The sequence below is a fragment of the Heliangelus exortis genome, chromosome 9 (genome assembly GCF_036169615.1).
Source record: "Heliangelus exortis chromosome 9, bHelExo1.hap1, whole genome shotgun sequence".
In the NCBI taxonomy this organism is placed as follows: domain Eukaryota; kingdom Metazoa; phylum Chordata; class Aves; order Apodiformes; family Trochilidae; genus Heliangelus; species Heliangelus exortis.
In genome coordinates, this window is record NC_092430.1 from 1,879,594 (window position 1) to 1,895,006 (window position 15,413).

Consider the following 15,413-nt stretch of genomic DNA (forward strand, 5'->3'; position numbering starts at 1 on the left):
ACATTACAAGGCTAAGGGGCCTGGAAAGTCATAGAATTGTAGAAAGTTAGGAGTTGGAAGGGACCTCTAGAGATCACCTAGTCCAGCTGCCCTCCAAAGCAGGATCACCTGGGCCAGGCCACACAGGAATGCATCCAGGCTGGTTTTGAAAGTCTCCAGAAGAGATTCCACAAACTCTGGGCAGCTTGTCCCAGTGCTCTGTCACCCTCACAGTAAAGAAGTTTCTCCTGTTGAGGTGGAACTTCCTATGGTTTAGCTTAAACCCATTATTCCTTGTGCTATTACCGGGCATCACTGAAAAGAGATTGGCCTCTTCCTCTTGACACCCACCCCTCAGATATTTATAGACATTAGATCCCCTCTCAGCCTTCTTTTCTCAAGGCTAAACAGCCCCAGTTCTCTCCTTCGTAGGAGAGATGGATCTTCCTTCATAGGAGACATGCTCAGGACCTTTAATCATCCTCATAACTCTAAGGTCACATACCTGCAGTGCCTCCTTTGCTGCCTCACACTTCTCCCTGCGGCCAGAGATAATGATGATATCACACTTCTTTGGAGAGCTGGGATCTGCATCCTTCCCATCCTTGCCTTCCCCACCTTCCTCACCATTCTCCTGCACAGCTGGTTCAATAACAGGGGCTAGAAATAGGAAAAGTCTCACATTAAGTGCAGAGTGTCCCCTCCTATGCTCATAGAATCCTAGAACTGGCTGGGTTGGAAGGGACCTCAGAGATCACCAAGTCCAACCCTTGCTCCACTCCCCCCGTGGTTCCCAGCCCATGGCACTGAGTGCCACATCCAGGCTCTTTTGAAATATCTCCAGGGATGGAGAATCCACCCCTTCCCTGGGCAGCCCATTCCAATGGCTGAGCACCCTCTCCAGAAAGAAATTCTTTCTAATGTCCAACCTAAACCTCCCCTGGCACAACTTGAGACCTCTTGTGCCCTCTTGTCTTGCTGAGAGTTGCCTGGGAAAAGAGCCCAACCCCCTCCTGGCTCCAACCTCCTTTCAGGGAGTTGTAGAGAGTGATGAGGTCTCCCCTGAGCCTCCTCTTCTCCAGCCTCAACACCCCCAGCTCCCTCAGCCTCTCCTCATAGGATCTGATCATTCTCTCCCCTCTTCAGATCCTCAGGCTCAGCCTGGGCTTTGCCACAACAGGTCAGACACTACAGACAATGTATGGAGGAGGTTACTTCTAGCACAGGCAAAATTTGCTTAGAACTGTCCTCTCTTCCTAAGAGGGCAAGGTTGGTGCTAAGTCCTGATTCAGGGATTCTGGAGGGAACACCCAGGGTCAGTTCATAGATTTTTAAGTAGAACATCTCCACTGATACGGACTGTAGGCTACACTACACTCATTTGATCACCCCAACAGCCATGCAAATATGTATTCATGGGTGTACCTGGGTTCTCCTCCCTGTCAGGGAATTTGATCTGGACACCATAGTCCCGGGTGATCTGCTGGATCCGGGATCCTTTAGGGCCCATAATGGAGCGGTGGAACTTTTGTGGGATAGTGCATTCGATTGTCACTTGAGCTTCCTGTGAGAAAGCAGAGAGGCAGCCTCTTTCACAGCAGAAAACAGGATGCTTGTGCGTGGTGAAATCCAGAATGGATATAGTGATGAGTTAAAAAAATAGCAGCTGCTGGCAGGAGAAGAACTGATCCTGGAATCACCAATTTTTTAAGGAAGGCTGGAAGGCAGCCCATGACATTGAAGGCTTCTGAGACTAAAGCTCAAGTTCTCTATTACCATGAAGGGGAGGAAGTGTTAGAAGAAAGGAAAAAGATAAAGAAGAAAGGAAGAGAACAGATTTGACAGTTGGCTGCTTCCAAAAGACAATACTAACAGCACAGGAAACCCCAACATTTCCCGAGGCCAGGCATGGAGAGACACAAGAAGGCTCCAATCTTTTAGTGTCTAGAAGTACATCAAGGAAGAGTCTCCTATTTCTAGTCCTAAAAAGATGGTCAGAGCAGGCAGTTCCTTCGTATAGCACTGCCATTCTGGGGCCAGCTGTCACTCCCCAGGCTGGGATCTAGTCTGCAGGCCCTGGATGCTGACAGCAAAGCTTCCAGAACTGCTGTGGGACTTTTCACATAAAGCCTGGCTGTGGTGCAGGTGCAAGGAGGACACTGCTGAAGCAACAAAGTAGAGAAGAAACAGCTTCCCTGCTACATACCAGGTCCTCGATGATCTCCTGGATGCGTTTCTTGGCTGCCTCCACACAGTCCTTGGCTCCCTTGAGGGTTACTTTGTCACTCTGGGTGCCGGAGCGTGGGAAGCTGACCATGACACCCCCGTACTCATCTGCGATCTCCCGCAGCACCTGCCCTCTCCGGATGACAAAGTGGCGGTGGTGCTTGGGGTCAACCACCATCGAGTCTTCAACCACATTATCCTGACAACAGATGACAGCCAGTCAGCCCTGCCCCTCCTGTCCTGGTGTCCTGTCCTCCTGTCAGGCAGCAGGCAGCAGTCTGCTGCATTTAACAGCGATCACTTTACAGCCTCAGCCCAACAAGTGGCAGCCAGGAGGATCAGGGTAACAGATGGGCTTAGGACAAGTAGGTCCTCCACACGTTACACATCTTGCTACAGTGATACCCAGGAAAATAGGAAAAGTCGTTTTTACCAGGTTCTTGATGAGAGCCTCCAACTCCTTCTGTGCCTCTTTGACAGCCTCCTCAGTTCCCATGATAGTGATCAGCTCCTGATCTTTGTCCTCTGAGGTTGGGAAGATGATGCGGGCCCCAGTGTTGTCACGAACCTTACGGATGTTGCCCCCACCCTTTCCAATAAGGAATTTGTGGTACTCTGGCTTTGCACGGAGGTCCACGGTGTAACTCTTTGTTTGCTGAAAGGAGTCAGATACCCACAGAACATCTCAATATACAAAAACCACACGTCAGCATCAACAGTAAGCATGTAGGTGTGTCACCTCCATCCACATCCAGTGTTGCAAACGCAAGGTAGATGCAGCCTGCTGTTGAGCTCCAAAAGACATACAATGTCTCAGATTAAAAACACTACCCAAAAGTTGTTCTCAGGGCTGAACAGCTAACTGCAGTCAACATGACTGGTGAGAATATGATCAGAAACCCCTTCTTTAGGAGAAGGGTCTGACACACACAAGGCAGCATAACCATTTGCTAACTGTCTGTTGCAAGTCAGGCACCAGAGAGAACCACTTGTTAGAACATGGGCTGATCTTAGAAAGGTTTTTTCCTTGCTATTAAAATGGCCTGCCAGTCAGCCACAACTCAGAGCAAGCTCTTGTAACCCAAAGTTAAATGGAAGAACTGGAGCTGATCATGAAAATTCAGAGAACAAGAAAAAAGAGAGATGCAGAGTAAGCTGCTTTGGAGCAGTGTGGATACCTTACAGCATTAAAACCAGAGGTAGGAAGCCTTAATCTCTCAGGCAGAGAAGCAGACAGTTCTTCTCCCATAGGGAAAAATTAATTGTCACAAGGATGGAAAGATAATTTTCTTTGAATTATCCAAACTGGACTCAAATGCCTCAAAAGAGAATTAGGCTGTCTGATGCCAGAGGCTTCCCAGTAGGCAGGAAGAATCACTTCAACCCCTGAAAAGAAACAGCTGGCCAAAACACTCTGCCTCTTCCCCTTTGAGGCAAAGCTCACCTTCTCCTCTGCCAGGTGCAGCAGCTGCTTCTTGGCTTTCTCCACATCCTGGGCTGGGCCCCTGATGGTCACAGTGTCACTGCCAGAGCCCTCAGTAGGGAAGTGGATGTGGACTCCACCACACTCCTCCATGATGGAGCGGATGAAGCGGCCTTTGGCGCCAATGAGGGAATTGTGGAGTTTGGAAGGAATAGAGACTTCCACCTCCGTGATGTTGGCCTAAGAAAGAACATTATGAGGCTGTTAGTCAAGGTGCAGAGACGTGTTTGCACCCACTTTGTTTACATCTTAACTCCCACGTTGCTGAGTTTTCTAGAGCTGTGCCTGACCAGAGGACTGACTCCTCCTGACACGTGCGCAGCCACAAACTTAGGTGAAAGAGTCAAGAACAGATTGACATTCACCCTGGTCTCCTCTTTGCCTTCCCACACTATAGGCACTTTTGTATTTGTCTTTTTTAAGTCCCTCATCTGCAACAGAACAGCCATTTCAACTTACTAGTTCCTTCTGGATAGCAAGAATTCTGTGGCGAGCAGCTTCACAGTTTGCTCTCTTGCCTGTGATAACAATTGTCTCCGAATTGCTGTTCTCTGCTGGGAGATCAATTTTGGTGTTGCTCTCTTCACGGATCTGCCAAAAAGGGGAAAAAAAAAAAATCTCAGAGGTGTTTGATGTCAGAAAAAAAAGCCCTTGGAGGTTATAGCTGACACCACCACTGAGCAGAAGAGAGTAGCAAGTGGGCTTTAGCTGCAGGCAGTGGCCACAATGAGCACTGAAGATAGTAAAGGTATCTCACCTTCTTGATGTTGGCACCTCCTTTCCCTATGATGTTCTTGTGGAATTGTTTGAAGATGGGGACAGAAATAGAAAAGCTGTTTTCAACCTACAGGAAAAAGGAAGGGAGAACTGAAGACTGAACTGTCACAACGTGAGGCCCCATTCCAGGAACCTGATAAACAAGCTTTCAACAATAGACTTAGACCCAATCTCTATAGATTTGCAAGAATAAGCAAAGGCAAGTACTTTCCCTACAGCCATTTAGTGAGTTATTACTCCTTTGCCCCCATCCAGACAGAACAACGTCCACAGCTCCCTCATCCTGAAGTGTTTCAGCCCTAGCCAAGCCAGTACAGGTCAGCTTTATACCAAGGTTATCCAGGCACGTAGGAGAGAACAACAGACAGAAGTCTCCCTTACCAGGTCTGCCACCATCTTTTGCATGTACTTGGTGCACTTTTCCACCTCATTTTTGGGACCTCTGAGTTGGACGATGTCACTTTTGTGTGCAGGATCTGGGAAGTTGATGATAACCTGCAAGAGGTGGTCATTTATAGTCAGCTCAAGCAAATGCAAGGATTGCTGTGTCAGAACTATGCAAATGTTGGGGAGGATCCTACACATCCTCTGGATCACTTGTAAAAGGGTAACTGTGTTAGCAGCCTCTGGTGAAATCATACATATTAGCTAGAGAGCCACTAAATTTATGACTTCAGCAATGGTATGTCTACTGCCCAAGTAAGAAATATCCTCTCTGAATTTCTCACTTCCTAGAAAGCCTTCTTACCTCTGGGAATTTCTCCCGGATTTCCCGGATCCGTTCGCCCTTCTGCCCAATGATGGTCCGGTGGAATTTCTGCTCAATGATTAGGTCCTTGGTGCGTTCATTTTCCTGATGAGAAGAGAGTTTACATTGAGTTTTCAGCAGGAGACTCACATATTTTTATTCACCAGCACGGTCCCTCTTTTCTCCTCCAGAGAAAATTCACTCCAGGTTGGCAGAGAAGTGGTACCCAAGGAACAGAGGAACACACGTGTGGAAAGAAACTCGAGATCCAAGTGCTTTGTGTGCAAGAGGGACACACTTGCATCAGGTTAGGAATAATGTAAGAGCCCAAACAAACCCTGAGGCCTCCCAAGCATCACATCCTGCTCACCATACGAGAAGCGAGTTCCAGCAGCTCTTTCTTGGCCTGTTGGACCCCCTGTGGGTCTCCTTCAATTCTGATCAGGTTGCTTTTCTCATTGTCCGGGGGAATACGCACAGACACCTTGTAGAGGTCCTTGATCCTGTTAACTTCAAGGCAAGGGCTGTGGTGACACAGTCTGCTAGGCCAAGACTTGGAAGCAAGGCAGATTGGCTGTCACTGCCTAGAGGCACTTTAAAAAGTAAACCAGCCTTTGAGAAGGGGACAGTGGTGTGGGGTTGAAAGAGGGGCAAGTGCCTCTTCACCCTGGAGTTCAGTGGGAGATCTGTGCCACACAAGAACCTGTGCAAGTAATTACTGAGCCTACAGAGCCAATTGTTCACTTGCCAGAGCAAGGCATCAGTTTCTTCCCAAAGCTGCACCCCGTTTATATCAGAAGAGCATTATACAATTCTAATCCCAAATTCTTTTCTTGGGGAGAAACTCGCCACACAGATTTCCACCACTCCCAATCAGCTGCTAAAATGAGATTCACATAGAGCAACTTAAAAAATGCAAACAAAAATAGCAAAAATCCAGAAAGGATTCTCCAACCAAAAATACTAACAGAATTCCTCTGGGGCATGGTAAAGTAATTCCCCCCACTGTTCAGCTTCAGGACACTTTCTCACATGAAAGGCCTCACTGCCCATTTGTGTCTTTGTGCCAACACCACTCCAGAAGAGCAGAGGAAACGTGATGGAGACAGCACACTGGGTGAGCTACGGAGCCCCTGATATCATCTATATTCAGTAGAGATTTAGCAGAGGAAGGATGAGACAGGCACCCCACTTACTGTTAGCTCCATTCTTGCCAATGAGGTGTCGGTGGAACTTGTGGTCAACGTTGATTTCTGCGTAATCCATCCGGTTGATCTACAAAGAATGGGATCAAGCTGGGTAGCAACTGCCTTCAGCAACTGCCCACTGCCAGTGCTGCCACTGACTCCCCAGCAGTAACAACCACTCCCCTCCTGCTGCTGAGCAGAGCAGAAGCACTCTGATTTTGAGCTGAGAGCCCCGTGCTTGTGAAACATTTAAAGGGACCAATGTGCTTCTCCAGCTACAACTGGAAGAGAATCCTCCCTTCTCTACATCAAAAGATTCAAGACCTGCTGCTGATTCTACAAGAATGCTATGGATGAGCTTTGTAACCAAGGGCTTCATCCACCTGCCACACAACTTGTCTTCTGCAAATTCTGTTCAGTGTTGCCCCTTCTTCCCCCACCTCCTCATGTACTGAACTAGAAACACCAACTTACCAGATCCTTGACCATGACTTCAATCTGTTCTTGAGCCACATTCACATCTTCTGTAGGTCCTTCCAAAGTGATTTTATCTTCTCCTTCAGTGAATTCGATGTGAACCTTGACAGACATCATGGAATCCAGTAAGAATTTTCTCAGATACAAGCCAAGTCAATGCTACTTGTTAGGCCTTCACCCTCAATCCCTGCCACTAAGAGATGGTTTCAGAAGTAGGTAACTTAAAACCTGTATCACAGTGTCTACAGCCCATGGCTTTGGTGGTACCCTGAAGTCTGCAAGGGCTTTGGAGAAAATCTGATCACCTAGCCTTTCTCTAGGTATCATAACTAACTTACCAGGGAGAAGCCTTGTTGAAGTCAGCATCTGCAGGTAGCCTACTGCATCAATTTGCAAAATAACAGCACATGAAGCTTCCTTTAAAGGACTCACCCCATAAGAATAAAATAGGTGTTGGCAGCAGCAAGAGGCTTTCCTTAATATTAAGGTCTGTGTCATTTCCTCCCTGGTTTAACCCACACAAGAATACATTTTTCTCTTCTACAAAGACTGGTGTTTGTAGACCATATAAACCACAGATCCATAAACCATATTCTCCATCAGAGTGTACTTACTAAGCTAACCAGCTCATCCATACCTTTGGCATCTGCTGAGTTATTTTGGCCAGGTTTTGTCCTTTCTTTCCAATAATGAAACGATGAAGCCAAGAGGGGGCAGAGACCGAGGAGACGGTAAAACTGTTGGCCTGAGAGACAGAAGAACAGGGAAGCTGTTTGATGGGCAGGCTGGGAGAGGTCTTCACAAAAATTCCATTCCAGTTCCTATGTTGCACTCTCAGTACGGACTTCTAAGTTTCATCTCTAGCAGCCCAACAGAAAGGACCTCTCCCCTCTCACAGATGTATCACAGATGTGATACACAGCACATCACAGATGTGCTCACAGATGTATCTCTGAGGGACTCTGAGACAAGGCCATCCCATCACCCCATCTTGTTGGTACCTTTGCATAAACTTCAGTCAATGCTTGCCCAAGTTTCTCAGGCTCGCCTCGCAGTATCACCGTCTCCGAGCTGCTGTCAGTGGGTGGGATCTCGACAGAGACTCCAGTTTTCTCCAAGATCTCCTGCAGGGAATTCCCCTTGGGGCCGATGACATACTTGTGCTGGGACTTCTTCACCTCCACTGCAATGGTAGTAGTCTTCTTTTTCTGTAGGGGCATCAATCACAAGGGGACAGGAAAGAACAAGAGTGAAAGAAGAGGCACAAGATGCAGTGAAACTCTGCACCCAGGAAAAAGCAAAGCAGAGGTGAGCAGAGTGGTGTTGCAGTACCCTAGCACCCTCTGGTGCCTAGAGAAAACCTGTGCTCAAAACTTCACAGGTAGAGGTACAAAACCAGTCTTCTGTGTCAACCTAGCTGGGACACTACAAGGGAGAAACCACATATGCACCCCCCCTTGCACAACTGGGCTCAACGCCCAGCTGCCTCCCAGGCAGCATTCTGATGGAACACACCACGTAGGCTACCAGGCTGTAAGCTGATTATCTCTGTTGAAATCCAGACTGATACAAATAGAGAACTAACCATGAAGAAAAACAGCCCAGCAACCCGTAACAAGGATATTCAGAGCAATGTTGACTGTGGAAAATAAACTGGAGTGAAATATACTCATCAGCAACTTCTACTTATGTAGCAACTTTGGTACTGTTAGCTGGCCACCACTGTAGACCTCACATTTCCTTCCTTAGTAGCACCTGTGTGAACAAGAGCTCCTTGTGGTCTGCTAATTCCTGTGACACAGGAAACCAAAAAATGTCTCACCTCCCTGGTAGTATCACCCAAAGTTCCACTCTGCTAAATGTAAAAGCTAAGATCCAGAGCCTCCTACTACGCTGGCACAAGGAGGATGCAACAGAGGGAAGCACAAAAGCTGAAGAAGAAGGGAAGAGGGACTACGAGCAGGTGGGGGAAAGATGGGGAGCTTTATGGACCATTTTTACCTTCTCTTCGTAGATCTTCTTAACACGAGCCACAGCCTGGGCCAGCTGCTCCTTTTCTCCTGTGAAGACTATCTCGGTCTTGTTGACGCTGGGAGGAGGAATGTTGATGCGTGTCCCTGTGTCCTGCATGAGCTCACTGACCAGCTTGTTGTAGGGGCCAGCAATGAAGGGGTGGTACACTTTCTCCACATCCAGACGCTCCACGGCACGTTTATCCTGGAACAGCCCAGAACAGACCCTGCTGGGAATTGCCTTCTGTGTGCAGTCCCTGCCAGACACACCGAGGTTCCCAGTACTGCCTTGCTCGATGCTCCCTTTTTAGTTTTACAGGCTCATAGATCTGCATCTCTTTCAATCTACAAATACTGCTGTTGCTGCTGCTGCTTACAATCTTCACCTCTAACCTCCTGCCTTATCTCAGCTGGTACCTATTATGGTTCACTTCAAGTATGAAAGATGCTTATCTGACTTCAGAGATGGACAAAATGGGGAACCAGAAGCTGCAGAACCTGGCAGCAGTGCTCATGAAGACACAACGTAAATCTCTGTTCAGATTTGACATCCTGGCTACCGACTGTGGCCACAGTGGCTAGAAATATCTAATGTACTGTGGAGAAAGCAGATGACTGTCGAGCTAATGCCATGAGAGGGATCACAGTGCTGAAGTACCTGCTCAGCAGAGATAAGCAGGATCTCGTGTCGGGCCTTCTCAATCCCTTCCTTCGTGCCGGTGATCTTGATCTGGTTGCTGGGGTCATCTGGGCGGGGGATCTGGATTTTTGTTGCAGTTTTGAGCTCCAGGTCCTGCAGCTTCTCCCCATTCTTTCCAATGACAAATCGGTGGTGCTCCTTGGGGATGGCAACTGTTGCTGAAGCCTGCAACACCGACACCAAGCATATGTTGAGAAGTCTTGCCTGCACTGCCAGATCCACAGGACCAAAGCCAGGGAAAGCTGCTCAGCAGCACCACTGAGGAGCAAACACAGTGCCTTCTCAGCACCTTCTGTCCAAGGACTGATACTGTACCACAATAGTTGATCTCTGGTGCCTGTATACTAGGACTCTAAGCCACACCTTTCCTCAGAACCCTTCTGCTGGCACAGGAGTTGTACTCTGAATTAGCAAAGGCCTTTAGGCACAGACAAAGAGGTGCCCAAGACACTGGAGCAGTACCAGACAGGAACTGAGAGGATGGCTCATGGGTGGAGTTTATCTGAACTCTGATATCTGCTGCCAGGGCTGCAGAGAACAAGACACATAGCCTGAACTCCTAGGAAACAGAAATTCAACACCAGAATCCTATCCCAGCAGGCAGACAGCTTGGAGATGCTGACCCTTTCTAAGTACTAAGGTGTCTTCACTGCAGCACATGCTGCTCCTGGGACTGCTTCTAGGAAGCCCCTCTTGGAGAAAGGGTCCCAAAAGCTTCTCTCCATCTGCTACTAAAGGGTTGGTTTGTAACAGATTCCTGACTGCTTCCCTTCTCACTGAATTTCTACTGACCTGGTAGCTTGTGATTGTAACCATATTACTGATGCCTGTGAATACATAATTACTAATAGTAATTAGACACTTCAAAATTCAAGCTACACTGGAAAAACAAAACAAAACAAAAAACAAAGAAAAAACCTGCAATCACTTGGTGTAACTCTTCAACTCTGCTCCTGTACTCAAGCCTGCCAAGCCTAGGAAAAGTTGGAAATAGAGACACACCTTTCAGACCTGAGGCCAGGGGAGCAAGAGGTCTGTTTGAGGACAGTGGGTCATGGATTTGTGGCTGTACAACCTGAACTGTTTGTTCAGATGCACATTATGTAGGGTTTGTCCCTTTCTCTTCCCTCTGGCAGGGTATGACACATGGGATGAACAGCACTAAGCAGACATGGTATTAACTATTGCATTAACTACCTTTGACATTACACTTTAACACACACTATGAGGACTGGCTGTAATATATTCTCACAACAGCTACCATCTTGGTTACAAACTCAAGAATCTGAAGGTAAGAAATCAAAACTAGAGGACTGAAAGGAGGAGCAACTGAAACAACGGGGCTATGGCTTCTTACCAGGATGGCTTCAGTTACAGAATCCAGAACCTCAACCCAAAGCTTTTGGCAGGACTTCCTCTTCTCTACTTTTCTTTCTCCTATCCCTCCACGTTCTACTCTGGAGGACTCCAGAGAAAGCAGAGTTCCATTCCCATGCATTACCAGCTTTGTGCAAGGGGCCTGCACCCCATCAGGCACCAGCACCTCAGCAGAAAGTCACTGTCTGCAATGCAAGTGTCCAAGAGATTGCAGACACCACCCTTCATGCAACACCACGGCCTGTAATTAGCTGTGAACCCCATTTTAAGCCTCATTTCCATTTCAAATTGCTAATTGGGTGCTTTGAAAATATACAGCAAAGCTGAATTAGTCATCTAATAACACCTCTGGCTTATAAGCACACACACCCAAGGGTCTCAAAGCATTGGTGAGTCTTGAGGAAGAGCAAAGATGAAGTGAGAAACAGTTAAGATGCCCTCACCTGAGTCTGCAGCCGGGCAACAATCTCCTTTCGAGCCTTCATGACTGCTTCCAGCTTGCCAGAGACCATGATGGAAAGGCCCTGGTCCTTTGCCAGAGACAGCTCCAGGTGAGCTCCTGTCTTCTGCATGATGTCAAGGCAGATCTTGGCCTGCTCACCTTCTCCAAACTGGTTCATGTCCTTGTATTTTCTCTCCTCCAGTGGCACATGAAACACCTGCTCAGCCAGAGGACAGAGGAAAAGAAAGCACAGAAGCAGTCGGTAAGCTTTTGATTTCTAGTGCCTCCTTCTCTTATTGCCATACAGGGGGGCAATACTTCAATTACTCAGTAATTGAAATCTTTAACCCTCCCTTCTCAGCCCTGATCCAGCTATTTGTGGAGCAGGGATGCAGACCCCAGACAGTTTTCCAACACACCCCTCCCCTCCAGAGCAGTTCTAGCTCTCAGCTGCAATCCTCCTGGTGCCCCAGGGTAAAGTACAGCAGAGAGGCTGTCACAGCCTGACACATTAAGGATTTCATACTTCAGGGAAAGATTCACTTCACCTACTTTTTGGAGGGAGGAAAATGAGGGAGATAAGACACCCACTCACACTCACCTGAGTGATGACAGAAGCCTTTATTGGTCGGATTTTGCTCCAGGGCCCAGCAGGTTCCTGGGCAGCTTCCAAACATGGTGCTTTCTCAGGGAGCGGAGGGAAGGCTTCCTTGTAGGTTGGAGGATCATTCTCTTCTTCAGAGTTTAAAGCTGTAACTGGGGTGAAACCAACAGTCTAAATGAGATGCTGTCCTTGCAGAAATGCCCCTATTCACAGACAGTGCAATTGTATTTAGGCACAAGGGAGAGCAAATGACTTGTGCACTACTATTAATCCTATTACAGTTATGTTTGTGGAGCAGCCAAGTCTGGAACAGAACCAAGTGCCACACAGCACAGACTGCAGGAGATGCCATGAACAAACAGACTTTTTCTGAGCTGGGTGAAGAACTGAACATGTACGTGAAGGGTTGCTAACGGCACATTACTGCCAACACTGTCAAGAGGGGCTTGATTAGGGGAGAGGAGGCTGAGCAGCAAGAACTGAAACAGGTCAGAAGGGGATAAGACAAACATACACCCAGGAGGAGAGAAGTGCTATAATTAGGGCAGAGTCCAGGGAAAGCCTGTACCTTACATTTGACTCAGTCGTGCACTTGGCTAAGCCAAGGGGTCCAGCTCACGGCTGGCGGATGGGTGCTGAAACCCACCAGTGATTCAGTTAATACAATTATTCTGAGTTTCTCCAGCACCTGGCTGAGCAAAGGAGGGAAGAGCAGCCCGGCACACTGATCCCATGGGGTTCTCTTGTAGCCCAATGCCCTGTCCCATGTCTCTATGAAGATCTGAGGCTTGTCTCCTCCTGGTCCTGAACACCGCAGCACCACCGCTTGTGCTGCTGATAGCAGAAAGCCAGAGTTTGGCAGGCCACCAGTCTGGGGATGAAGAATGCACTGGTTGCATGCTTGTGGGGAACCAGACACAGGGAGCTTGGGTGAGGGCTCAGGAACCCTGCCTGTGCAGTCTGTGTGCAGAACTGAGCTGTGTTTTCTCACCTTTCACCTGCTGCTGAGCCAGGCCGCTGCGGTGTTCAGCGAAGCTCTCCTGGGTCAACACTGCCACGGAGCTCATTGTCGACTTCCCACCCACACACAGTCCGGGTATGCCACTGGAGACACACAACCAGCAACACTGTTACTGACTCCATTCCAGGTGCTCAGAAGTTACTCCAGGAAGATAAAACTACGTGTTAGTGAGCTCTTTATATTATAGACAGCCTCCTGAAAAGCACCCACAGTGCCGGTCAGCTGCCCAGTTGCTGAGTCAGAAATGAACTCAGAGGGAATATTTCCTCACCAAAAACCAGAGCTCCTCATTAAGGCAGCAGAGGATGTGCAACCTAAGAAGGTCACTGGAAAGGGGGACACTAGAAGTTGTTAAAGCATACTCTAATTAATATATCAATTATTAATGGTGTGCAGTTTTTAAAGGAGTAGCCTAAGGTCCAAGATCATTGTGTAATCCTGGAGAAAAAAAAAAAAACAAAACAAAAAAAGGCCCAGGATGCTGCCTCTTCCCGAAAAAGACTTATTAAGGGCCTGAACTCCCACTGACTTAGGGTTGTATTCTGATAAGCAAGTTCACCAAGATGTTTGGTTTTCCAAAAAATAAGAACTCACCAGCTAAATGGTCAGTAGCCAGAGAGTCCGTCCTGTAAGGTGCCCGTTTGTCAGCCTGCCAGCTTTTGCTTTATAGAAAAAAAAAAAAGAAAAAAAATTACATTACATCACTGTTCCAAGACAACAGGAAAACATCACACCCCTGTTAAGGTAACTTTCAAAAGAGCACCACCTATACTATGCTTCAGACTTGCACCCTATCCAAAATGTTCTTGTACTGAGTCACATCTTGCCATACTTTACCTGTCACGTTCTTACTAGTGCCACAGGCAACACCACTACCTGCTTAAACCTCACAGGAGAAAGCCTGGAGTAGCTGCTCTTTCATCACACTGGCTACAAGAGCAGCCATCCAGGATCAGGCAAAAATAGTCAATTAGTAGCAGATGTGCAAGACAGACATGAAATTTCAGGGTTGCAAGCTAGTCAGAGGGGACTAACGACCTGACAACCTGCCAACAAGGCTGCCATCAGTCACAAGTTAGGAATGTAGTTTAGTGGAGTTTGGGTGAATCAACACAGACATCCTCACAAACTAATGCAAACACTGAGGGCTATCCACACTTATTTTTTCATTTTAATAAGATCATGCACCAGGCACTGAACTCTGTCTCAAGGCCTAAGGCTACAAGTAGGAAGAACAAACCCCACACTGGTTTGTATGGACTATTTTAAAAGTGTACAAAAGATGAAACCAGGAAAAAAAATACATTCTAGCTCCTGTATTTGGATCTGTGGATTTACTCAAAAAGTGCTTCGGAATATAAGGAAAAATCTCAAGCTGGTACAGGACACAGTCTGCCAGATGCACAACAGTTCCCCACACCCAGAGCTCCCCCACCAGTTATGACTGCACTGGCAGGGCCTGCAGTCTCCTCAAATCCAGTGCCTCCAAATGCTCCTGGGACCAGAGGCCTCTCTCCCACACAGACCTTGCCGTGCTGCTCAACCTTCTTATGAGCACACCTGGGCACTTTTCAATAAACTAAGAGTTGCCACTTCTGACCTCCCAGTGTGCTAGAAAAGGCTCCCAAAACCCCATCGTTGCTGCTGTGGTGTCTTGCATCACACTTATGTTGAGACACAGTAAGAGAAGGTAACAGGGGTGGAATAAAGAGAGGGAAGAAAAGGAAGCCACACAGGCCTGGTCTGCACCTCAGTGACTGCCAGAGAGCATCCCCTGCTACTCCAGAATGCCTTCAACAAGGAACACCCCTGCACAGCCAGAGCAATAGAGCTGGTATTGCTATAAATCCTGTTACAAGCTGCCACAACGAAGTGGCAGCTCCCAGGACAGACAACCAGCCATGCTGTTTGAAGCATAGCTGCTGCAGAGCATGCAAAAAGCTGGCTAGTAACCTAATCAGACAGAAATACCCAAGTCCTCCTCCCTGTCCATGTTAACACCACGGTGTAACACTTGGTTACATGTCCGTGGTGCATGACTGCAGGACTCAGCTGCCAGAGAACCAAGGAAAACGTGTTAGCAGTATGGCAGCTGTGCCAGAGTGCTGTGGCAAGGCTTGCAGCCTTGGCTGTTGGCTCCTCCAGCCTGTTGGGTTTGCACTGAGGGTATCGCCAGCATGGGAAGCTGCAAACAGGAACAAGAAGCATCCTAGACATCACAAGCAGCTGCCAAGGTCTGGCCAGAGCCTTGCTGACAGCATGGATGTGCTTACAACTTTCATTTCCCAGGAAAGCACCACCTGGCTCATCTTGCGTGTGCTCTGCTCCTTAGAGGAGGGTAAAGATGAGAAGTCAGTGAACGACACCCAATATAGTGCCT

At 47.8% G+C, this 15,413-nt stretch overlaps 1 protein-coding gene across 4 annotated transcripts in view; it reads right to left on the bottom strand.

Moving 5' to 3' along the window:
- HDLBP (high density lipoprotein binding protein) overlaps positions 1–15,413 on the bottom strand; it is a 37,464-nt gene that overhangs the window by 5,164 nt on the left and 16,887 nt on the right. For all 4 annotated transcript variants that reach the window (XM_071751660.1, XM_071751662.1, XM_071751661.1 and 1 more), the window contains 20 exons: positions 13,628–13,695; positions 13,004–13,116; positions 12,010–12,164; positions 11,410–11,625; positions 9,548–9,754; positions 8,879–9,094; positions 7,879–8,085; positions 7,515–7,622; positions 6,875–6,979; positions 6,410–6,488; positions 5,584–5,723; positions 5,214–5,318; positions 4,847–4,960; positions 4,446–4,532; positions 4,148–4,279; positions 3,650–3,868; positions 2,639–2,860; positions 2,186–2,404; positions 1,405–1,543; positions 485–639 (listed from right to left, as the gene is read on the bottom strand). In XM_071751660.1, coding sequence (XP_071607761.1) covers positions 485–639; positions 1,405–1,543; positions 2,186–2,404; positions 2,639–2,860; positions 3,650–3,868; positions 4,148–4,279; positions 4,446–4,532; positions 4,847–4,960; positions 5,214–5,318; positions 5,584–5,723; positions 6,410–6,488; positions 6,875–6,979; positions 7,515–7,622; positions 7,879–8,085; positions 8,879–9,094; positions 9,548–9,754; positions 11,410–11,625; positions 12,010–12,164; positions 13,004–13,079 — 2,901 coding nt within the window. In that variant the 5' untranslated portion in view covers positions 13,080–13,116; positions 13,628–13,695. The remainder of the gene's footprint in view (positions 1–484; positions 640–1,404; positions 1,544–2,185; positions 2,405–2,638; positions 2,861–3,649; positions 3,869–4,147; positions 4,280–4,445; positions 4,533–4,846; positions 4,961–5,213; positions 5,319–5,583; positions 5,724–6,409; positions 6,489–6,874; positions 6,980–7,514; positions 7,623–7,878; positions 8,086–8,878; positions 9,095–9,547; positions 9,755–11,409; positions 11,626–12,009; positions 12,165–13,003; positions 13,117–13,627; positions 13,696–15,413) is intronic.